This window comes from Leptodactylus fuscus, chromosome 11 (assembly GCF_031893055.1).
Source record: "Leptodactylus fuscus isolate aLepFus1 chromosome 11, aLepFus1.hap2, whole genome shotgun sequence".
Taxonomy (NCBI): Eukaryota; Metazoa; Chordata; class Amphibia; order Anura; family Leptodactylidae; genus Leptodactylus; species Leptodactylus fuscus.
Window position 1 is genome coordinate 88317040 of NC_134275.1, and position 25826 is coordinate 88342865.

General features: G+C 48.8%; 1 protein-coding gene across 1 annotated transcript; it reads right to left on the reverse strand.

The window, feature by feature from the left end:
* LOC142185092 (cytochrome P450 2F2-like) lies at positions 1 to 25826 on the reverse strand. The gene is made up of 10 exons (XM_075260345.1): positions 25761 to 25826; positions 19956 to 20133; positions 15927 to 16089; positions 15435 to 15584; positions 14042 to 14202; positions 13085 to 13261; positions 12813 to 12954; positions 12536 to 12720; positions 12307 to 12448; positions 1 to 1513 (listed from the first exon to the last, which is right to left on the reverse strand). The coding sequence occupies exons 2-10, from the start codon at positions 20130 to 20132 to the stop codon at positions 1317 to 1319; spliced, it is 1494 nt and encodes a 497-aa protein (XP_075116446.1). The 5' UTR covers position 20133; positions 25761 to 25826; the 3' UTR covers positions 1 to 1316.

Sequence of the window (25826 nt, forward strand, 5' to 3'; positions counted from 1 at the left end):
GCAGCAGATCCACGTGTGTAACCCAAGTATTATTAATACACCTCTATGGATACATCTGTGACAGTCTTGGACATATTCCATCAGATTGGTTGGGGCTCCTGATGGACTATTTATGATGGACCCCTATGGGTGACTGCCAGACTCCCTCCAAAGCTTAGCGACCTACCGTACATGAAGTGCAGGGAATAATGTGACCGTATAGCAGCTCCATACTGAATAGTAATAAGTCTTCACACCCATGTAAGACCGAGGCCACCACATTGCGATCCAGCGTTACCCATCACTGCCTATTGTGTCAATTCTTTACATCTTGTATATTATATGTAAGACCTTGCAGTTCCTCTTCCACAATTGGTTTTGGGTGGGAGGTCCCTATACAATTATTTTCAGTCCCTATTTACTCCCTACATAACCCCAATGGCGGCCATACATGTTAGTAATACATCTCACCCTCGTGTATTGCGTTCCACAACCCCATGTAATACGATCGCACATTTGAGAATAGTTCTTAGGGACAGATGTTGAGATTCCAGGGGACGTGGCTTCTAGTAGGCTTGTGTAGCCTGCGGTGCTATTGTATATTATAGGATTCTCGGCGTCCTATTCTGCACGTCTGTGCTCCATATTTCACATTGAACTGTTCCACGTATTTTGCATTGAGCCCGGGAGCTTCTAGCTGTGCCTGTGCATTGATGGTGAGAAGCAATACCTGAGACAGCCGTGGTGCTATGTCTACCACAAAGTGGCCCCCTCCCTTTAATGTCCTATATGGACTTATATCTTGCACAATGACTTACTCTGCTGGAGTATACCATCAACTAATACTACTAGATTTTAAGGTCTCATAGATTGTAAGCTCTTGTGAGCAGGGCCCTCAGTCCCATTGTGTGAAATGATGTTCTTTGTTTTGTATCTGTCTGTATCTGAACCCTACAAATTGTACAGCGCTGCGTAATATGTTGGCGCTATATAAATAAAATTTATTATTATTATTTATTATAATGATTATTAAGGACACCTTGATCCAGGGTTTTATACTGGCTGCCAGATTGGATTCGGGAAGGAATTGGTAACGGGGTAATTGCCGTGTGGCTCATGGGGTATTTAGCCTTCCTCTGGATCAACACTGTAGGGGATTGTAGGGTTGTAGGTTGGACTTGATGGACTGATGTCTTCATCCAACCTCATCTACTATGTAACTGTGAGTAATATTGGAATATGACAGCTCCTCCTCCTAACCAAGCTCCTCCCAGACTCCTGAATCCTTCCCAAATCCAACAGTCTCTTAGGTTCACGCGCGTTATTACATTTGGATGTTATCCTTGAATACTTGTACGGGGTACAAAGCTTGCCTTAAAGTTGGGAGGAACATGTCCAAGCCCGGCTCCAACTGGTTCGATGTCGATCATTTCGGGGGGCACTGGTGACTTGATTGTGAAGTTTTGCAGCAATGTGGTGAAATAAATGAAGAGCTCCATAAGCGCCAAGGCTTTGCCCGGACAGATTCTCTTACCTGAAAAGACATGTCAGTCAATGCGGAGGTAACAACCTACAATAAGTGATATAGTCTGTGTTCTATACATACATGACAACATGTCAGCGCTTCCCCCAGTGACATCAGATGGTCACCCAGGAATTCAGATACTTGATCATGAGTGTGGATTAGGCTCAAGATCACCAACTAGAAGTGTCATTAAATGGAGTTACACGTGGCCGGAGACGTGGCAATTACATGATGATTTTCTTACCATGTTCACTATATTTCTTGTTACTTTGTTGCTTCCTATTACACCTGGCGCCCATCCCCACCTCCTGTGACCTCTCCACATCTCCACCCATCTCCACCTCCTGTGACCTCTCCACATCTCCGCCCATCTCCACCTCCTGTGACCTCTCTACATCTCCACCCATCTCCACCTCCTGTGACCTCTCCACATCTCCACCCATCCCCAGCTCCTGTGACCTCTCCACATCTCTGCCCATCTCCACCTCCTGTGACCTCTCCACATCTCCACCTCCTGTGACCTCTCCACATCTCCACCCATCTCCACCTCCTGTGACCTCTCCACATCTCCACCCATCTCCACCTCCTGTGACCTCTCTACATCTCCACCCATCTCCACCTCCTGTGACCTCTCCACATCTCCACCCATCTCCACCTCCTGTGACCTCTCTACATCTCCACCCATCTCCACCTCCTGTGACCTCTCCACATCTCCACCCATCCCCAGCTCCTGTGACCTCTCCACATCTCCAGCTACTGTGACCTCTCCACATCTCCACCCATCCCCAGCTCCTGTGACCTCTCTACATCTCCACCCATCTCCACCTCCTGTGACCTCTCCACATCTCCACCCATCTCCACCTCCTGTGACCTCTCTACATCTCCACCCATCTCCACCTCCTGTGACCTCTCCACATCTCCACCCATCCCCAGCTCCTGTGACCTCTCCACATCTCCAGCTACTGTGACCTCTCCACATCTCCACCCATCCCCAGCTCCTGTGACCTCTCCACATCTCCAGCTACTGTGACCTCTCCACATCTCCACCCATCCCCAGCTCCTGTGACCTCTCCACATCTCTGCCCATCTCCACCTCCTGTGACCTCTCCACATCTCCACCTCCTGTGACCTCTCCACATCTCCACCCATCTCCACCTCCTGTGACCTCTCCACATCTCCGCCCATCCCCACCTCCTGTGACCTCTCCACATCTCCACCTCCTGTGACCTCTCCACATCTCCGCCCATCTCCACCTCCTGTGACCTCTCCACATCTCCACCTCCTGTGACCTCTCCACATCTCCACCCATCTCCACCTCCTGTGACCTCTCCACATCTCTGCCCATCCCCACCTCCTGTGACCTCTCCACATCTCCTCCCATCTCCACCTCCTGTGACCTCTCCACATCTCCACCTCCTGTGACCTCTCCACATCTCCACCCATCTCCACCTCCTGTGACCTCTCCACATCTCCACCCATCCCCACCTCCTGTGACCTCTCCACATCTCCACCTCCTGTGACCTCTCCACATCTCCACCCATCCCCACCTCCTGTGACCTCTCCACATCTCCACCTCCTGTGACCTCTCAACATCTCCACCCATCTCCACCTCCTGTGACCTCTCCACATCTCCACCTTCTGTGACCTCTCCACATCTCCGCCCATCCCCACCTCCTGTGACGTCTCCACATCTCCACCTCCTGTGACCTCTCCACATCTCCGCCCATCTCCACCTCCTGTGACCTCTCCACATCTCCGCCCATCTCCACCTCCTGTGACCTCTCAACATCTCCACCATTCTCCACCTCCTGTGACCTCTCCACATCTCCACCTCCTGTGACCTCTCCACATCTCCGCCCATCCCCACCTCCTGTGACCTCTCCACATCTCCACCTCCTGTGACCTCTCCACATCTCCACCCATCTCCACCTCCTGTGACCTCTCCACATCTCCGCCCATCCCCACCTCCTGTGACCTCTCCACATCTCCACCTCCTGTGACCTCTCCACATCTCCGCCCATCTCCACCTCCTGTGACCTCTCCACATCTCTGCCCATCTCCACCTCCTGTGACCTCTCCACATCTCTGCCCATCTCCACCTCCTGTGACCTCTCCACATCTCCACCTCCTGTGACCTCTCCACATCTCCACCTCCTGTGACCTCTCCACATCTCCACCTCCTGTGACCTCTCCACATCTCCGCCCATCCCCACCTCCTGTGACCTCTCCACATCTCCACCTCCTGTGACCTCTCCACATCTCCGCCCATCTCCACCTCCTGTGACCTCTCCACATCTCCGCCCATCTCCACCTCCTGTGACCTCTCCACATCTTCGCCCATCTCCACCTCCTGTGACCTCTCCACATCTCCACCCATCCCCACCTCCTGTGACCTCTCCACATCTTCGCCCATCTCCACCTCCTGTGACCTCTCCACATCTCAACCTCCTGTGACCTCTCCACATCTCCACCCATCTCCACCTCCTGTGACCTCTCCACATCTCCGCCCATCCCCACCTCCTGTGACCTCTCCACATCTCCACCTCCTGTGACCTCTCCACATCTCCACCCATCTCCACCTCCTGTGACCTCTCCACATCTCCACCTCCTGTGACCTCTCCACATCTCCACCCATCTCCACCTCCTGTGATCTCTCCACATCTCCGCCCATCTCCACCTCCTGTGACCTCTCCACATCTCCGCCCATCCCCACCTCCTGTGACCTCTCCACATCTCCGCCCATCCCCACCTCCTGTGACCTCTCCACATCTCCACCTCCTGTGACCTCTCCACATCTCCACCCATCCCCACCTCCTGTGACCTTTCCACATCTCCACCTCCTGTGACCTCTCCACATCTCCACCCATCCCCACCTCCTGTGAACTTTCCACATCTCCACCTCCTGTGACCTCTCCACATCTCCACCCATCCCCACCTCCTGTGACCTCTCCACATCTCCACCCATCTCCACCTCCTGTGACTTCTCCACATCTCCACCTCCTGTGACCTCTCCACATCTCCACCCATCCCCACCTCCTGTGAACTTTCCACATCTCCACCTCCTGTGACCTCTCCACATCTCCACCCATCCCCACCTCCTGTGACCTCTCCACATCTCCACCCATCTCCACCTCCTGTGACTTCTCCACATCTCCACCTCCTGTGACCTCTCCACATCTCCACCCATCTCCACCTCGTGACCTCTCCACATCTCCACCCATCCCCACCTCCTGTGACCTCTCCACATCTCCGCCCATCCCCACCTCCTGTGACCTCTCCACATCTCCACCCATCTCCACCTCCTGTGACCTCTCCACATCTCCACCTCCTGTGACCTCTCCACATCTCCACCTCCTGTGACCTCTCCACATCTCCGCCCATCCCCACCTCCTGTGACCTCTCCACATCTCCACCTCCTGTGACCTCTCCACATCTCCACCTCCTGTGACCTCTCCACATCTCCACCTCCTGTGACCTCTTCACATCTCCACCTCCTGTGACCTCTCCACATCTCCGCCCATCTCCACCTCCTGTGACCTCTCCACATCTCCACCTCCTGTGACCTCTCCACCCATCTCCACCTCCTGTGACCTCTCCACATCTCCACCTCCTGTGACCTCTCCACATCTCCTCCTCCTGTGACCTCTCCACATCTCCACCCATCCCCACTTTCTGTGACCTCTCCACATCTTCGCCCATCTCCACCTCCTGTGACCTCTCCACATCTCCACCTCCTGTGACCTCTCCACATCTCCACCCATCTCCACCTCGTGACCTCTCCACATCTCCACCCATCCCCACCTCCTGTGACCTCTCCACATCTCCACCTCCTGTGACCTCTCCACATCTCCACCTCCTGTGACCTCTCCACATCTCCACCCATCTCCACCTCCTGTGACCTCTCCACATCTCCACCTCCTGTGACCTCTCCACATCTCCACCTCCTGTGACCTCTCCACATCTCCGCCCATCTCCACCTCCTGTGACCTCTCCACATCTCCACCTCCTGTGACCTCTCCACATCTCCGCCCATCTCCACCTCCTGTGACCTCTCCACATCTCCGCCCATCTCCACCTCCTGTGACCTCTCCACATCTCCACCCATCCCCACCTCCTGTGACCTCTCCACATCTTCGCCCATCTCCACCTCCTGTGACCTCTCCACATCTCTGCCCATCTCCACCTCCTGTGACCTCTCCACATCTCCACCTCCTGTGACCTCTCCACATCTCCACCTCCTGTGACCTCTCCACATCTCCGCCCATCCCCACCTCCTGTGACCTCTCCACATCTCCACCTCCTGTGACCTCTCCACATCTCCGCCCATCTCCACCTCCTGTGACCTCTCCACATCTCCGCCCATCTCCACCTCCTGTGACCTCTCCACATCTCCACCCATCTCCACCTCCTGTGACCTCTCCACATCTCAACCTCCTGTGACCTCTCCACATCTCCACCTATCTCCACCTCCTGTGACCTCTCCACATCTCCACCTCCTGTGACCTCTCCACATCTCCTCCTCCTGTGACCTCTCCACATCTCCTCCTCCTGTGACCTCTCCACATCTCCACCCATCCCCACTTTCTGTGACCTCTCCACATCTTCGCCCATCTCCACCTCCTGTGACCTCTCCACATCTCCACCTCCTGTGACCTCTTCACATCTCCACCCATCTCCACCTCCTGTGACCTCTCCACATCTCCGCCCATCTCCACCTCCTGTGACCTCTCCACATCTTCGCCCATCTCCACCTCCTGTGACCTCTCCACATCTCCACCCATCCCCCCCTCCTGTGACCTCTCCACATCTTTGCCCATCTCCACCTCCTGTGACCTCTCCACATCTCAACCTCCTGTGACCTCTCCACATCTCCACCTCCTGTGACCTCTCCACATCTCCACCCATCTCCACCTCCTGTGACCTCTCCACATCTCCGCCCATCTCCACCTCCTGTGACCTCTCCACATCTTCGCCCATCTCCACCTCCTGTGACCTCTCCACATCTCCACCCATCCCCAGCTCCTGTGACCTCTCCACATCTCCAGCTACTGTGACCTCTCCACATCTCCACCCATCCCCAGCTCCTGTGACCTCTCCACATCTCTGCCCATCTCCATCTCCTGTGACCTCTCCACATCTCCACCTCCTGTGACCTCTCCACATCTCCACCTCCTGTGACCTCTCCACATCTCCACCTCCTGTGACCTCTCCACATCTCCACCTCCTGTGACCTCTCCACATCTCCGCCCATCTCCACCTCCTGTGACCTCTCCACATCTCCACCCATCTCCACCTCCTGTGACCTCTCCACATCTCCACCTCCTGTGACCTCTCCACATCTCCACCTCCTGTGACCTCTCCACATCTCCACCTCCTGTGACCTCTCCACATCTCCACCCATCTCCACCTCCTGTGACCTCTCCACATCTCCACCCATCCCCACCTCCTGTGACCTCTCCACATCTCCACCTCCTGTGACCTCTCCACATCTCCGCCCATCTCCACCTCCTGTGACCTCTCCACATCTCCACCCATCCCCACCTCCTGTGACCTCTCCACATCTCCACCTCCTGTGACCTCTCCACATCTCCTCCTCCTGTGACCTCTCCACATCTCCGCCCATCCCCACCTCCTGTGACCTCTCCACATCTCCGCCCATCCCCACCTCCTGTGACCTCTCCACATCTCCACCTCCTGTGACCTCTCCACATCTCCGCCCATCCCCACCTCCTGTGACCTCTCCACATCTCCACCTCCTGTGACCTCTCCACATCTCCACCCATCTCCACCTCCTGTGACCTCTCCACATCTCCACCTCCTGTGACCTCTCCACATCTCCACCCATCCCCACCTCCTGTGACCTCTCCACATCTCTGCCCATCTCCACCTCCTGTGACCTCTCCACATCTCCACCTCCTGTGACCTCTCCACATCTCCACCTCCTGTGACCTCTCCACATCTCCGCCCATCCCCCCCTCCTGTGACCTCTCCACATCTCCACCTCCTGTGACCTCTCCACATCTCCGCCCATCTCCACCTCCTGTGACCTCTCCACATCTCCGCCCATCTCTACCTCCTGTGACCTCTCCACATCTCCACCCATCCCCACCTCCTGTGACCTCTCCACATCACCACCCACCTCCACCTCCTGTGACCTCTCCACATCTCCACCTCCTGTGACCTCTCCACATCACCACCCACCTCCACCTCCTGTGACCTCTCCACATCTCCACCTCCTGTGACCTCTCCACATCTCCGCCCATCCCCACCTCCTGTGACCTCTCCACATCTCCACCTCCTGTGACCTCTCCACATCTCCGCCCATCTCCACCTCCTGTGACCTCTCCACATCTCCACCCATCCCCACCTCCTGTGACCTCTCCACATCTTTGCCCATCTCCACCTCCTGTGACCTCTCCACATCTCTGCCCATCTCCACCTCCTTTGACCTCTCCACATCTCCACCTCCTGTGACCTCTCCACATCTTCACCTCCTGTGACCTCTCCACATCTCCGCCCATCCCCACCTCCTGTGACCTCTCCACATCTCCGCCCATCTCCACCTCCTGTGACCTCTCCACATCTCCGCCCATCTCCACCTCCTGTGACCTCTCCACATCTCCGCCCATCTCCACCTCCTGTGACCTCTCCACATCTCCACCCATCCCCACCTCCTGTGACCTCTCCACATCTTCGCCCATCTCCACCTCCTGTGACCTCTCCACATCTCAACCTCCTGTGACCTCTCCACCCATCTCCACCTCCTGTGACCTCTCCACATCTCCTCCTCCTGTGACCTCTCCACATCTCCACCCATCCCCACTTTCTGTGACCTCTCCACATCTTCGCCCATCTCCACCTCCTGTGACCTCTCCACATCTCCACCTCCTGTGACCTCTCCACATCTCCACCCAACTCCACCTCCTGTGACCTCTCCACATCTCCACCCATCCCCACCTCCTGTGACCTCTCCACATCTCCACCTCCTGTGACCTCTCCACATCTCCACCCACTGTGACCTCTCCACATCTCCACCTCCTGTGACCTCTTCACATCTCCACCTCCTGTGACCTCTCCACATCTCCGCCCATCCCCACCTCCTGTGACCTCTCCACATCTCCACCTCCTGTGACCTCTCCACATCTCCACCCATCTCCACCTCCTGTGACCTCTCCACATCTCCACCTCCTGTGACCTCTCCACATCTCCGCCCATCCCCACCTCCTGTGACCTCTCCACATCTCCACCTCCTGTGACCTCTCCACATCTCCGCCCATCTCCACCTCCTGTGACCTCTCCACATCTCCGCCCATCTCCACCTCCTGTGACCTCTCCACATCTCCACCCATCCCCACCTCCTGTGACCTCTCCACATCTTCGCCCATCTCCACCTCCTGTGACCTCTCCACATCTCTGCCCATCTCCACCTCCTGTGACCTCTCCACATCTCCACCTCCTGTGACCTCTCCACATCTCCACCTCCTGTGACCTCTCCACATCTCCGCCCATCCCCACCTCCTGTGACCTCTCCACATCTCCACCTCCTGTGACCTCTCCACATCTCCGCCCATCTCCACCTCCTGTGACCTCTCCACATCTCCGCCCATCTCCACCTCCTGTGACCTCTCCACATATCCACCTCCTGTGACCTCTCCACATCTCCGCCCATCCCCACCTCCTGTGACCTCTCCACATCTTCGCCCATCTCCACCTCCTGTGACCTCTCCACATCTCAACCTCCTGTGACCTCTCCACCCATCTCCACCTCCTGTGACCTCTCCACATCTCCACCTCCTGTGACCTCTCCACATCTCCTCCTCCTGTGACCTCTCCACATCTCCTCCTCCTGTGACCTCTCCACATCTCCTCCTCCTGTGACCTCTCCACATCTCCACCCATCCCCACTTTCTGTGACCTCTCCACATCTTCGCCCATCTCCACCTCCTGTGACCTCTCCACATCTCCACCTCCTGTGACCTCTCCACATCTCCTCCCATCTCCACCTCCTGTGACCTCTCCACATCTCCGCCCATCTCCTCCTCCTGTGACCTCTCCACATCTTCGCCCATCTCCACCTCCTGTGACCTCTCCACATCTCCACCCATCCCCACCTCCTGTGACCTCTCCACATCTTTGCCCATCTCCACCTCCTGTGACCTCTCCACATCTTCACCTCCTGTGACCTCTCCACATCTCCACCTCCTGTGACCTCTCCACATCTCCACCTCCTGTGACCTCTCCACATCTCCACCCATCTCCACCTCCTGTGACCTCTCCACATCTCCGCCCATCTCCACCTCCTGTGACCTCTCCACATCTCAACCTCCTGTGACCTCTCCACATCTCCACCCATCTCCACCTCCTGTGACCTCTCCACATCTCCACCTCCTGTGACCTCTCCACATCTCCTCCTCCTGTGACCTCTCCACATCTCCTCCTCCTGTGACCTCTCCACATCTCCACCCATCCCCACCTCCTGTGACCTCTCCACATCTCCACCCATCTGCACCTCCTGTGACCTCTCCACATCTCCGCCCATCTCCACCTCCTGTGACCTCTCCACATCTTCACCCATCTCCACCTTCTGTGACCTCTCCACATCTCCACCCATCCCCACCTCCTCTGACCTCTCCACATCTTTGCCCATCTCCACCTCCTGTGACCTCTCCACATCTCAACCTCCTGTGACCTCTCCACATCTCCACCTCCTGTGACCTCTCCACATCTCCACCTATCTCCACCTCCTGTGACCTCTCCACATCTCCACCTATCTCCACCTCCTGTGACCTCTCCACATCTCCACCTATCTCCACCTCCTGTGACCTCTCCACATCTCCACCTATCTCCACCTCCTGTGACCTCTCCACATCTTCGCCCATCTCCACCTCCTGTGACCTCTCCACATCTCCGCCCATCTCCACCTCCTGTGACCTCTCCACATCTTCACCCATCCCCACCTCCTGTGACCTCTCCACATCTCCGCCCATCTCCACCTCCTGTGACCTCTCCACATCTCCGCCCATCTCCACCTCCTGTGACCTGTCCACATCTTCGCCCATCTCCACCTCCTGTCACCCCTCCACATCTCCCCTTCCCTCACCTATGCGTTCACATTTTATTTTGTTGCACAAAGGAACACAATGGGTTAAGGTGATTGAGTAAAGTGAACATATGAGGGCTTACTATTTGCAGGACAAATCGTTCTACATAATGGAGACATTTATTATTACAAGGTACTGGGAAGCTGGAAACAAAAATCAGAATGGGGGGAACTGGAGGAACAGGTCATTTATGCAACTTTCTTACAGGTTTCGTTTTCATGGCGTTCACTGTGTTGCCAAAATAACATGACACCTGTATTCTGTGTTTCGGTATGATTGTGGGCAAAGCAAATTCATATAGTTTATATTGCAAAATAAGTAAAAGTAATCTTAATAGAGAAGCCTGTAGTAGAAGTAATGTGGAGACAAGCCTGGGCACCTTCAAGAGTCTCCTGGCAGTCATGGCAATGGATCTCATTCTGGGCGCCAGCGATCATCCCCAAAATGGCGGCCACATGCACCTCCGGGAATAGCTGTCCGAGGCTTTGGGGGCCTTTAATGCCAGTGACCAGTTTGGGCACTGATCATGGGCATTAGCACCTGCTCTTTGCTATATAATACAATACCCTGAGGTTATTGCGGCCGTACAGTTCCTGAGCGGCTGCCATATTTAAATACCCAACATCCCCTGTAATACTACGGCGCAGGTCAGGAAGTGGTTAAAAAGGATCTGTCAGCTCTCTTGAAGTAACTGTTCTGTTCCCATCTGCGCCTGGGTGTCCACCATTCTGATCCATAGGATGACCAGAACAACAGACACACAGACCCCTAGCACAGAGGACGCCAACAGACCCCATTGACTATAATGGGAGAAGGAAAAATATCCCCCAATTTTTTTTATTATATAATGGGATATTCCTGGTGTTGTTTTAAACTGAAACTAGTGGAAGAAAAAAAATCAGACCGACAGCGCTTTTTTTAGTCCAGAGGTTAATGACGGCGTCTGCTATGGAGTCTCCAGTGCAAATGTGAATCCAGCCACAGAAATTTTGTGTTGCGCGGTTTCTCTTGTATTCCTACACTAGTTACTACTAGGGACTCAACAGGAGTCTTGGATTTCTGGTTTGTTTTGGACCAAACTTCTTCAGCACAAACTGTTATATGATAGTCTTCAGACCCCGGAGTACGGCAAGTGGAGACTTGGGGGAGGCTTGGCAACATACACTCTCCTTGCCTCACCTTTTCTGGGCATCACTATGGCATATTATATCCCCCCACCCCCCAGCATTCTCTTCTGCCCAATAACAGGCCTCAGTGGTGACCCTGGGGTTACTGATATCAGCCAGAGGCTGCGGAAGTCTGAAGAGGACAGAAGGGAACCTATAGACTCCCACGGACACCACCATAATGCCCAGGAGAGGTTAGGTAAGTTCACTATCGCTCTTTATATTGACACACCTACCCCAACCCTCCACTCATTATATCAAACTGGTTCACTCCTCTCTAGTTGTTCCTCTTGTTTATGTGGTGTCCAATCTGACAATGTTCATCTATGTAGACTCTTCCTATTGACCAGGGGGATAGCCATTCACAGTTGACACTTGAGCTGTAGATTATTGTAACAAATTGCACAAATCAGAATTCTAAGATCTGATTCTACAAAATTGTTACGTTATCGGTAATCCAGGTATTTAGTAAAGCTCTCAGACCTCTTCACAATATAGTCACTCACTTTAGCATCATGTTCAATGTTATTCTTACCTGCAGAAAATGGTACTAGGGCCTCGTTCTTCAAAAGTTTTCCATTTTCATCCAAAAAGTTCTGCGGGTCAAAATGTTGAGGGTTGTTGAACTGTGTCCGGTCATTGTGTGCGCCTGTAAGTACTGGAATGAACATTGTTCCCTGGAGAATGGACAGAAAATAAGGAGTCAACTCTTTGTAGTGTTTTTGATTATTTTTTTTTTACTCCTCGGTCCAAGTTGCTGTTACCTTCTTGAATTTATAATTACGAATCTGAGTATCCATGATCAATTCATGGGGAAGACCCAATGGTACCACGTCCCCAAATCTCTGGACCTCACTTAGAAAAGCTTCTGTGTACGGCATGTTGTATCGGTCCTCGTAAGTTGGTGGACGTTGACCAATTACATTGTCTATCTCGCGGTAGACCTTCTCTGAGAATAAAGAACATTAGACAGGTATAATAGACGTTTCTTTCATCAGGTTGAGCGATATTACGTATACGTGTCTGGCCATAGTTTTCTACCTGCTATGTTGGGATGTTTCATAAGGTGTAATAATGAGAATCTTATCGTAGCGCTCACCGATTCTGTCCCAGCAAAGAACAGGATGAACGCGCACATCACCAACGTATCAGGATTGTAAAACGTGTCCTTCTTGTTTCCTTCCTGTGTTGGAAGAAAAGATACAAATGAGAGGATTGAGAATGATAGAATCCCCTCTGTGATGATGGTGATATACGGATATACAGATATACGGATATATGATAGATGGACGCTCGATTGACAATTTTTATACCTTTTCCATTTTGATCAGGAAACAGTCTAGAAAATCTCTTGGGTTATCAAGGTCCAAAGTCTTCATGTTGTTCTCCATCTTCTTCTTGATAATGTTTGTTACAAAAGTAAAGTTTTCTATTATGTTACGGTGAGGTCCGGGTATTTTCCTCATGACATTCGGGAATATGTTGTATAGCTAAAAATACAAAAGAAAAGTGAGTTGTGAGCAGGACCAGGGGTGCAAACCCCAACAAATACTGCTATTATACTGGGGGGGTCTTTTCATACCCTGGAGTGTAATAATCAGAGCCCCAGGGGAGGTGAAGAAACATAAACACTACTACTCACCTCTCCTGGATCCGAAGTTACTCCTAGAAGGCTTCTGGCTTTCATGGTAAAGTCCCAGACATCATGTGTAGAGATGAGCGAGTGGTATTCGATGGAATAGTACGGTATTCGAAATGTTCGTACTCAATCGAATGCCACTCGCTATTTGCAGTAAATATTCAATTCAGAACCAGCGTTGATTGGCCGAATCCTATACAGTGTACAGCATTCGGCAAATCAACGCTGGTTCTGCAGCAGGTTTCTCCTGAAAAGCATTTTTTCCCTACAAACAGCCCCTGCAACCTCTATTATGCCCCACAACAGCCCCTGCAACCTCTATTATGCCCCACAACAGCCCCTGCAACCTCTATTAGGCCCCACAACAGCCCCTACAACCTCTATTATGCCCCACAGTTTATTGTGCCACTGTGGGGTATAGTAGAAGCTGCAGGGGCTGCTGTGGGGTATAATAATATATATGGAAGAGACGGGAAATGTGTTCCAACTTCTCCTGTAAGTGATACAATGTTACTGTACTGTATTCACTTTCACTGTAAGGTTACCACTATTAAACCCCTCCCACCCGGTATTCAGTCTGGAGGGAAGGGGGGGGGGGGGACTTCTCTCTGAAGTTTCTGATTCTACTTACTACACCCCAGCTCGTGCTCATGATTCGGAAGTTGTCTTGAATATTCTTCACGGCTTTATGAAAATCTTCATCTTGATATTCGAACCGGTCGCCAAACACCACAGAGCAAGTGACGTTGGACATGGACCGAAGTAAAGGATAATTGGGATCTGTCGGTGATCCTAAAACAACAAGATAAGTAAATCAATAGCTGGAAACTCAAGACGTACAGGTGGGGCTCTTAGAGGTCTTACGTTAGGCTCACACTAGGGTATAACTTGCTTAAAAAGACTATAATGGGATCCATTGGGATTCTGCCCAAGAAATGTGGAGAGAAATGTTCTCATTGCTGTTCTTTTATATACGGTCAATATTCTCCTTTTATATACAATTATATTGAAAAATATATCAGATTTCTGAAGACCCCAAATTTCCAGTGTTTATCCTAATTTTACAAGGTATCTGCAATTCTCCCTGCCACGCTCAATATCAGTTTCTTGGCTCATCAGTACTTGGAGTTTAACACATTTTCTGTGTTTTTCATTGTCCACTTTGTTTATTTCAGGATTGACCACTTGTCCACAATGTGATTCTGAGATCAAGGTAGATTTATGGTCAGTAGCTCATGAAGTTCTCACTTTTGCTATGAGACCTGGTGCTCAATCATTGTTCATCACCAGATTTCTCCTCGATGGTTTGGACCAAGTTGCTCTTGGAGAATGTTTAGATACCTTTCTTTATTCATGGCTGGGTTCTTAGGCAAAATGGTGAGCGAGTTCAGTCAGGTGAAAAGCCACCCCACACATGGATGGTCTCAGGAGACTTTACTACTGGAATGACGACAGCACTCACCTTTACTTCTCTGGAGTCCGCAGAGTGTCATACACAATTAGAAGGTTTGACTTGTAGCAAAGTTATTCTGATTGAGACCCAAGATTTGATCAATCGGCCACGTCCGCAACAAAGTGAACTTTGAAAGTTTTACCCCATCTAGAGCTTAGAGATTACATGTTAGACTTGTGGCCTTCCTATCACTGGGGTCCTAACAATCACAGAAATGTGGTCTTTTGCTTTCCAGTCTGAATGGAATTGTGCTTGAAAAGGTGCATTCAACTCAATGGATCATGAAAGATGCTAGAAGGTTGAATCCGAATTTTAAAAGTTGTACTCCACCAAGCATTGATATAAGGTTAGAGCTAGAGCCTTGGAAAAATTGTTACTGTTTTTAATATATATTATATCCGATCCCTGGAAACAAAATAATTTTTTTTAATCTCCCCCCACAGTTGCCTACTTCTACTCTGCTCAGGCTGTAGAATGGGGTAGGCTAAATATGATGGCTTCTCATATCATTGATAGACTTCTTTTGTCTTATGCTGCGGCTATTGTATATATTTAGGAAACTTGGATTTACCATTTGTATTTCTCAGCACATCCACCAGATATTTGGCCTCTTCCTGAATCCTATCTTCAAAGCTCCGTTTTCCAACTCCAAAATTTCCCAGTGTTTGCACGGAAAAACGTCTCAGCTCCTTCCATTTCTCACCATTACTGAATGCGAAGTCTGTGTGATGCAGCAAGATGGTTATTTTTCTAGAAATGCAAATTCCTTCTATACAAGCCATTTGGAAGGCTCCAAAAATTTACTTTTACAACATTACTTGTAAATTGATGTTTTAATTATGGACTTGGTTTTACTTAGGGACCAACTGAGATCAGGGGATAGTCAATAACACTGAAATTGCAGAGTCCTCCACATAATGGCTTTGAAGGCTCAAAGGCCCCTGGGAAAATGTCGCAGCTGGAACCTCCAAACACCTTAATATTTCTGCAACTTCAATAAAAAGAGAGTGGAAGACAAAAACGGGATGAAACCAAAGTCATCCATCTCTGACTCCATACTCACCATCTCCTTTGGTAAAGTCATCAAATGTGGGATAAGGGGCTCGACCACTGAACTCTTCAGACTTGTCGATGAAAGTTTCTTTGATGGCCTTATAGCTACATAACACGATGACTGGTTTGCTCCCTTCATACATTGTAAAGATATCACCATACTTTTCTGACAGCTAGGAGAGGAAACAAAGAATCAAATCTACAAGACGACTTATGATCCAGCCAGTCATGTCCCTGCTGCACCCTGATGAGGCGCAATAACCTCAAATTGTTGGGTGCAGATAGGTTCCTTTTACTTTTTGGAAGAAACATTATGGTTTGGCTTTAATTCCAGATAATGCGTCTAGGTTTCTGGAAAATACAATCCTTGATCTACAGGGAGCTTCCAAAAAGTGGTACTAGAGCAAGGTCCCCTTTTTCCACCATGGTGGAATTATTCACATATTCCTTTCCTAGAATACTTAGCAGGGCAGGTATCATCTAACAGGGCACTATAACCACAAGGTGGCCTGACAAGGCAATGGTCTCTCTAAAGAGTTCTTGTACCACCACTGACCTGTTTACATTTTTGTAATATTTTATATTAACCTATTTTACTTCCTTTTAATTACAAACTGTCTGCTGATAACAGGGGCCGAGGGTCCTGACTCCTTTTGGGCTGTGTAAACATCAGAATGCATTGGATAGTGTCCTGAGGAGGAGGAGTCAGTAGTACTGAGAGAGAAGCAGGTGCTCTGCAGCACCAACAGTGAAAAAAAGAAAAGAAAAGGGACCTATTACCCTTAGAAAGCATAGACAGCCATTTTTGTCAGCCTGAATCTGCAGCCAAGTGTTTTTACTAGAAATGAACGTGTTCTTAGTTATGAGATCAGTTGGCGGAATGACATGGAACTTAACTGATGAGGAAAATGCTGAATGGAACGGTAGTCGTGCACCATGCACCCAGCTCCATTTGTTTCATAGCCAACATTCCCATTGAAATGAATGTAAGAAGGTGCATGTTGCACGACTACCATTCCATTCAGCATGTTCCTGATCTCCAGGGGTCTGAGTGGTTATACTGATCATGTTTAAAAAAGGACCTTTCATCACTTGGGGCACATGCGGTTTTATATACTGCTAGAAAGCTGACAGTGTGTTGACGGCTTTCCCGATCTGTGCCCCGGGTAATGAGCTATCATTCCCTGTACCGTAGCTCTTTACAGTCAGAAGGGCGTTCCTGACAGTCTGTTAGGAACGTCCTTCTCCACAGCAGTGCCTATTGTGCTACACGAGTACTATCAGGAGAGGATACAGCGGGGAGGAACGCCCCCTCCCCTCCTGATAATACTGGTCTATGGACGAGCACTGTGAGCAGAGGGGGGGGGGGGGGGGGGGCGTTCCTCCCCGCTATCACAGTACAGCGCTATAGGCGCTGCTGACTGACTGTCAGAAACGCTCCTCTGGTAGTGAAGAGCTTCGGTACCGGCACCAGTAGCTCTTCATCGGGGGGCACAGAACGGGAAAGCCAACACTGTCAGCTCTCTAGCGGTATCTAAAACCACACGTGCCCCAAGTGGTGAAAGGTCCTCTTTAAGGTATTATGAAAATCTCTAAAAGGTCCCATTAACATCTGCGTGGAGTATTCCATTTAGGTAGTCCACTTGGGGACCCCTGAATGGAAACCTATATGCATTAAAAAGCCACCTACCCCGTAGACCATAATTGGGACCGTGTGGTTTCCACTTACTTTCTGCATGAAACATGTGGAGAGAAGTCCTGCAAGCAGCACTTTTATATTCTATGGGTTCTGTGTGGGTTCCTTAGGTAACCGCTTTGTAATGTGTATAGATTTCTGTTCATGGGGTGCCCAAGTAGACTTCCCGAATGGAAACCCAAACGCAGATGTGGCATAGGCACCGCAGTTTGTCCTTGGCGGAAATGCTACAGAAAAAACGCAGCAGTCACTGTGTATGTGATGGGATTCTAGTGAATACCACCCCCCACAATGCAGGAAAATATGCGCTGCGGACACGTAGCGATTTCCAGAACCAGACTTTATATATGAAAAGCACTGCAGGAAAAAAACGCAATGTGCTGCTGCTGCGGTTTTTCTACCAGCTCTTTTTTCTGCAGGACACTATGCAGGGCCTCAGGCGGGAAGCCGCATCAAAATCAGGACCAAAATACGCATGGTGCGACTGTCAGTTGTGGCTTCCCGCTCCGGCCTAAAATCAATGAGCTGCGGAATCCACCTAAAGAAAGGGCAGCTAGCTTGTTTATTCCACTCACGGAAAAAAGATCGCTAGCGGTCTCCATAGACTGTCACAATGATTCACGGCTCGATGCTCCGGTAAAAATGTATATACGTGAAACTGGTTATGCACGGATATAGCCTACTGAGTTTAGGCAAAAGACATAATGCATGAGAAAAAAGATATATCCAGCACAACGATAGATCCAGATAAAACTTAGCCTTTAATGAATAGGAACATTTGGTCCCATAAAAATAGACCACCATTGTGACGTGTGAACAAGCTCTTAGCCTAGAGGGGCTGTCCAAAATAAAGATTTTTTTTTTCTTACGCATCTATATTAATCCAGCCATTAGGATGCCGCGTTAAAAAGTTCTATTAATAGCGTGTCGGTTATATTACATTGAATTTATTTAATATAATTTAAAACATAGTTTAAGATGATTTCATGTGTATTCAATGACTGAATAGTGACGTTGGTACAGTATTTTAGAAATTTTAGGGCCCCACTCAAAATCTCGCCCTAAAACCGGCCCTGCCAACCCTTATAGTCTGTTTTCTATTAAGTAATCTGTCTGCGCCCTGCGCCCCCTGCTGAGCTGGAGTGGAGGAGGGGCTTCTACAGGCTCTTGCTGGTAACATGGCACACAGTAGCTGAGATCATACAGAGCCCTCCCCGGAGTCCCTACAAATGACTGCACAGTCCAGCGGCCGCCCGCACAGTCAGTGACCTGAGAGTAAGAACACGGGACAGACAGTGAAATATTAGGCAGCAGAGAACAGGGGGCCCCTTAAGGGTTGGTGATACTTTTATCTAAGCTTCTGCCAGGGACACTTTGTGCACATTTATATTGGCTGTATGTAGAGATGGAACGCTGGTCCTAGTGTCATAGACAAGTTGCGATTCTCAGCTTTTATATGTTACCAAGATCACAGTTATAGCTATGAAAACACAGAGATATCATTAGTTACAAGCACTGTCCATAATGTTCCCATCCCCTGTGGTAAGTGTTACACCTATACATACAGACCATGGGCATACCTCCTAACCATCCCGGATTCAGTGAGACAGTCCCAGATTCTCATTCCTGTTCTGATGTTTTGGATGGAGACTGGTGAGTTGCTTACAATGGTGAAGCTGTAAGTCGTCTGCTCCCTACTTCTCCATTCTGTCCCTGTCTCTGCCTCGGGAGTAGGAGCCGCGATTTAGTGACATCACTTACATCGCAAAGAACAGGAGGGGAGCGAGGAGACTTGAGTATTAATGTTTTTATTTTTGCTTGACATTGTGGGGGAGCCAGGAGAAAGACTTAATACTGTGGGGGCAAATACGGGGGCATTTTATACTGTGGAGGCAGGTTGAAGAGGATATTAAACTGGGGACAACTGGAGGGAGACATTGTATTGTTGGGGCAGGTGGAGGGGGGCATTATACTGTTAGGAGAGCTGGAGGGGGGCATTATACCGTTGGAGCAGGTGGAGGGGGCATAATATTGTTGGGATAGGTGGAGGGGGGGCATTATACTGTTGGGGCAGGTGGAGGGGGCATTATACTTTTGGGGCAGGTGGAGGGGGACATTATATGGTTGGGGCAGGTGGAGGGGGACATTATACACTGCATTCATGGCGGAGATGCTTAGCATCCCAGTTCTTGTGATCGGTGGGGGTTCCAAAGCTGGAACATCTTTCCTTTAGCTACTTCCTAGTCTGTAAAAATTAGAGGTGACTTGTTTTCTCTTCTAGTGGCCGGACGACCTCTTTAAGATGCCTTATTATGTGTGAAGTTCTTCTCCTGGTTTACTCACCTTCAGATAGGACTTCACAATATTAGTGAAGCTCAGCTTGTGTACAGTGCCAATGATGGGGAGAGGAGTTGGTCCCGGAGGCAGTGAGGACTTCTCCAGTAACATCTTCATATAGTTGGCCAGAAGGCAGGTGATGAGAATCACCAGGAGGACTGTAGTTACGGAGAATAAATCCATCCTGTGGGAAGAAGTTCATGTAAAGAGTTTAAAGGAGAAAGAGCAATTTGAATAGAGAAGAGGAGGACGGGCTCAATGGGCTCGAATTGCAACTACAAGGGATGTAATTTCCTCGTTGCATCCTTCAGGCGTCTATAAAGAGGAGCTTCCACCTGGTTTATAAGACCAAACTTCTAGACACCCGGACAATGAGGACTTTGTGCTTGTTTGCTAACTTACTATACCAATATCTGTAGGACCTGAGGAGAGGGCGCCCCTGTTCAGATTCTCACAACTCCCCAACCTGGTCTGCATTGTCTACCGCTGTAACACACCATTGGTCGCTCTGTCCCCATGTGGTCTATAGTATCAGTTGCCAAATGTGCCATGTACAATGTGTTAACTTCACAATCTGACCAGTGTAGATAAGACATCTTATGGATATATCTAACTCTAGAAACATTTCTGGGATGGCATATTGTGTAATATCACTGAGGAGACGAGGAGACGAGGTACATCATAGCTATAGAGAGAGCGACTCGCCCGCGGAGAGGAGGAGACTGCAGACATGCTCTCAGAGGTCGGAGGCAATCTGGATAACAGCTTCGGATATTTAGTTGCCAAAGGGGCTACGATAAGTCATGTAAAAATAGCTGTTACATATGGAGCCCAATGTAGGGGAATAGTAAGAGAGGGACAAGGAGAACTCGTCTACTGGTGACAAAAAGAGACAATCACTTCTACACACTAATGGCAAAACTTGTGCAAAGTTGTAAATTTTATCATTTTTTAACGGTTTCCACCCAGTGAAACGTTCTGCTGACATCATCAGACTGTAGGTACTTTGTATACTGAAGAGCATTGCTTACTAAGTCACCAATGGCTGGTGCCATATATCCTAAAGTCATTCTACAGGTGCTGAACGTCCTTTACTTGGTCATTACAACCCCTAGGCATGTACATGTGTATGTGCGGCGTGCGCGTGTTTCCTGGCCTACATCTAAAGTAATCAGAACACCTATCACAGATATATTAGTCTGAATCCCCTGTTAGTAGAGAGTTGCTATTGCAAAATAACACTCGCCCTGACAACACGTTATGAAATGGTTCATTACAACAGGGATCTGTCATTATTCTTTGCTGGATTTGCCAATTTTTTTGGAATAAACAAAAAAAAAAAAAATTAAGATTCCTTACTTGGACGTCTACCCTGGCATGAAAGTCATATAATACAAACCATAACTTATTTTTCAATGTGATCCTTCTCTGGTCGATACGACTTGGCTGAGCAGAGGACTTGGAGTGCACTGCATAAGTCTGCTAAGAGGGGTTTGAAGATATCTCTCAGACAGCCCTGTCCTTTTCTCCAGCCTTGTGGAGATGAACAAACATCTAATTTAGAGTCTTCAGCTGCCATTTTATACTTTTGTACTAGAAGAATGGATTGCACAGGCAATCGCTGCCCTCGGCCTAGCCCGGCTTCCAACCCTACACGAGGACGCAATGTGTCATCATTTGCCCCGTACTATTTCTGCCCCTGACTATGTTTCCATGTTCATAGGGAGAGAATATCGGAGAAATCTGGAGCTGCAGTGAGCGAGCCCTGGGCTGGATAAACCTGTCTGCAATGCCAACTCTGACCCCACAAGCATGGCGGACCCTGCACTACCAGACTGTGTCTTGTACCTCACTGGTTCTGCAAGCAATGCCAAGTTTCCAGTTAAGACTGCAGTTCCCGGAGCCCTGATGGTGGGCACCGCCACTTACACCATAAACCATTGGCTGGGGGTAAATGGCTACTGTATAGTCTACATCCCATCCTATTCCTCACACTTATCACCCGCCATGATGTCTCAGTAAGTTGCATATTCTTCACCGCCGCTATCATCTTCTCATTGGTCAGTGAGGTCACAATAACATGACACTACCTACATGTGGCCCTTTAAGACTGGGACTACACACGGACTTGTCCCATCTGCTCAGCTCAGACCTCGAGTCTCATACAAAATAATTAAAGTCCTTGATCTTATTTTTCTTCCTGGTTTCCTATAAAACTGTTTTCAAGAAATAAAGTTTGTGAAAAGGGTTTTGGCAACAGATTGGGACATTGGCAGACATTGAGAGAACAAAGGGTTGGGCCTCTGAGATTTCTACTTGCATAATCTTTTGTTCTGCCAAGATTTTTCCAGAAATATTTCCCAGTAGTTTTCTTTTCCTATTGAACTAAACGGTCCTGCTCCGAACCCAGTGTGACTGGTTACAGCAGGGGTCGGGAACCTTCGGCTCTCCAGCTGCTGTGAGACTACAACTCCCAGCATGCTCCATTCACTTCCATGGGAGTTCCAAGAATAGCAGAGCAAGTATGCATGCTGGGAGTTGTAGTTTTACAAGTATGCATGCTGGGAGTTGTAGTTTTACAAGTATGCATGCTGGGAGTTGTAGTTTTACAAGTATGCATGCTGGGAGTTGTAGTTTTACAAGTATGCATGCTGGGAGTTGTAGTTTTACAAGTATGCATGCTGGGAGTTGTAGTTTTACAAGTATGCAGCTGGGAGTTGTAGTTTTACAAGTATGCATGCTGGGAGTTGTAGTTTTACAAGTATGCATGCTGGGAGTTGTAGTTTTACAAGTATGCATGCTGGGAGTTGTAGTTTTACAAGTATGCATGCTGGGAGTTGTAGTTTTACAAGTATGCATGCTGGGAGTTGTAGTTTTACAAGTATGCATGCTGGGAGTTGTAGTTTTACAAGTATGCATGCTGGGAGTTGTAGTTTTACAAGTATGCAGCTGGGAGTTGTAGTTTTACAAGTATGCATGCTGGGAGTTGTAGTTTTACAAGTATGCATGCTGGGAGTTGTAGTTTTACAACAGCTGGAGAGCCGTACGTTCCCTACCCCTGAGTTCCAGCCAAGTCCGAAACCAAACCATGCCATAACCAAACACTAAGCTGTGAGGAACACCCTGCCGACTGCACTCATCCATAGACGAATACCGGGGTGATGTTCCTCACATTTTTGGGTGGTAAGGAACCCCGCCTCTGACAGTGGTGCTGAGATTGTTCCCGTTATAACATCAGCGATATCTCCAGCTCCAGAGCACATAACGGGAAAGCCGAATGAACTCTGAATTCAGTACATTGTTGGCTTTCTAGCGGTATATAAAACTGCATGTGCCCGAGGACATGAAAGGTCGTCTTTAACCCTTTACCGGCATCTGCCGTAATAGTACGGCGCATGCCGGGTGTGTAACTATGGCGACCACCCTGGAGCCGGGCGGCTGCCATAGCTGCCGGGTGTCTACTGCTTTACGCAGTAGAAAGCCAGCGCTAATGTCTCCGATCGGTCCCCGGACCGATCAGAGGCATTAACTCCTCTGGCGCCGCAGTCAAAGGCCATTTTCCCGGCAGCGCATGGGCGCCGACATTTTGCCTGTGATTGCCGGCACCTGCAGCAAGCTCCAGGCCGACGTCACATTTCCATGACTCCATTTCCAAGGCTCCCGGCTGATCTGCATTCACTTTCTCTTGCAGGCTGGTCTATGCAGCCTGCAAAAGAAATGATGATTTTTTTGCAATGCATTGCATTAGTGATCAGACCCCCTGGGGTTCAACACCCCTAGGGGGTCTAATGAATGCAAAAAAAAAAAAAAAAAAAAAAAATTGAAAAAGTATTAAAAATTCAAATCACCCCCCTTTCCCTAGAACACATATAAAAGTAGTTAAATACTGTGACACCCCTACATGTTAGGTATCCCCACGTCCGAAATCGCCCGCTCTACAAATCTATAAAAATAGTTTTCCTGTTTGGTAAACGCCGTAGCGGGAAAAATAGTCAAAAGTGCCAAAGCGCCGTTTTTTCACTGTTTTAATTCTGATAAAAATTTGAATAAAAAGTGATCAAAGCAATAACATGTCCTGAAAATGGTAAAACTAAAAAGTACACCCGGTCCCGCAAAAAAAGACACCCTATACATCCCCGTACACACACGTATAAAAAAGTTACGGCTGTCAGAATATGGCGACTTTTAGAAAAAAATTTTTTTAACACAGTTTTGGATTTTTTTTAAGAGGTTAAAATGTAAATAAAACCATATAAATGTGGCATTTTGGCTGTACAGTGAACGCCGTAAAACCAAAGCCCATAAGAAAGTCGCAGAAATGCACTTTTTCTTCAAATTCACCCCATTCTGAATTTTTTTCCAGCTTCCCAGGACATTGTACAAAAAAATTAATGGCGGCATCATGCAGAAAAATTTGTTCCGCACAGATTAAGACCTCATATGGCTCTGGGAGAGGAGAAATAAAAAAGTTATGGGGTTTAGAAGGAGGGGAGTCAAAAACGAAAAACAAAAATCAAAAATTGCCATCGGCGGGAAAGGGTTAACGCCTTATTTGGATGAGTAGCCAAACTGATAAGTGGTTTGGTTACGTAAATGGGATTTGACTCATCCTAAGCTCTCTGATCATCATCAAGGCTTACCAATATAGAGACGCCGTTGCAAACAGGTTTAAACAGCTTCTTAGCCTTGTAATGGAGGCTCGCCCCACCAAACATTGTGAGGAACCCTCCAGGTAGACGACGGACTGTGGGAACGACTCGTACTGATAAGAGTTTGTAGAGAAATAACACAGTCTTTCTGCAAAATGTCAGATGTTACAGATTTCATTGCAAATTCTTAATGGGATTGATACGAGTGTTACCATAATAGAATCAGTGTTATGAAGAGTCTGGAGTGGCCATAGTTGTAATGCTATTCTAATGCCCTCCTGGGGGCGCTACACATATTCGGGATTGCAATTACTTACTGTATTGTTATGTGTCTATGTCTTGTTATTCTGCCCTTTCAAAAAGCAAACGTCTTGGGTTCGCTCTTGATACAACCTTGACTCCGTGTAAGGCGTCTTGTAGACAACTGTGTCCATGATCACGCTATGATCATGCTATCTGTGTACGTCATGGATAACACACCGACCCATTCATCTCCATATGCCCGTACACATGGCTGTGAATTACATGGTCACGTGTGTGGGCCGATAGTCCAGGCTGCAAATTATACAACAGGACCAATTCATGTCTGATTTTGTGTCCCTTGCTTCCATGTCTCCTATTCATTCAATGAAAGGGGCTGCAGAGGCTCGGCCAGTGCACGGGGGGCTCATGGTTGATATCCGTGTCTCCCCCAATTCACTACTTGCAACCAAACAAAGGAAGGAGAAAAGGCCGCACGTTATAGACCCTACGGATGGGAATCTCTGCCGTCTACAAGACACCAGATAGGATATTGCTTTGAAAATTTTATAGGCTGTGAGTTATTATTTTATTGCCTGTTTTTGGCACAAGAATCTCAGAATGTATGACATGATTTGTTAGAAGTAACTGCTATAATACTGATGTCAAATATTACCATTATTATAGACAATTAACCCTATCTGCTTATCTATTGTTATATACAATCTAACCCCTGGTTCACATTATGTATTCTTATTAGAGTCGGCATGGAGACCCCGGACGGAATACAATCGCAATTGTATTGGAATGTATTAGTGATACATTGTATTGTTAGTAAAGCTGGAGAACATTCTCTGGTAGAATTCCATACAATATTATTATTATTATTATTATTATTATTATTATCCTCCTCACACATTACCTGCTCTTTCTTGGTCCCGTTCTTTAGAATGCAGTACGTCTTGGTCTTTGTTCTTTCTTTTGATAG

Bases quoted from the DNA above. Each gene is read 5' to 3' on its own strand.
- LOC142185092 (XM_075260345.1), bottom strand. From the start codon at position 20,132: ATGGATTTATTCTCCGTAACTACAGTCCTCCTGGTGATTCTCATCACC. The intron at 15,585-15,926 runs GTGAGTATGGAG...TGCATCACACAG, and splicing joins TGACTTTACCAAAGGAGATG to ACTTCGCATTCAGTAATGGT. The intron at 1,514-12,306 runs GTAAGAATAACA...ATGTCTTTTCAG, and splicing joins CCTAGTACCATTTTCTGCAG to GTAAGAGAATCTGTCCGGGC.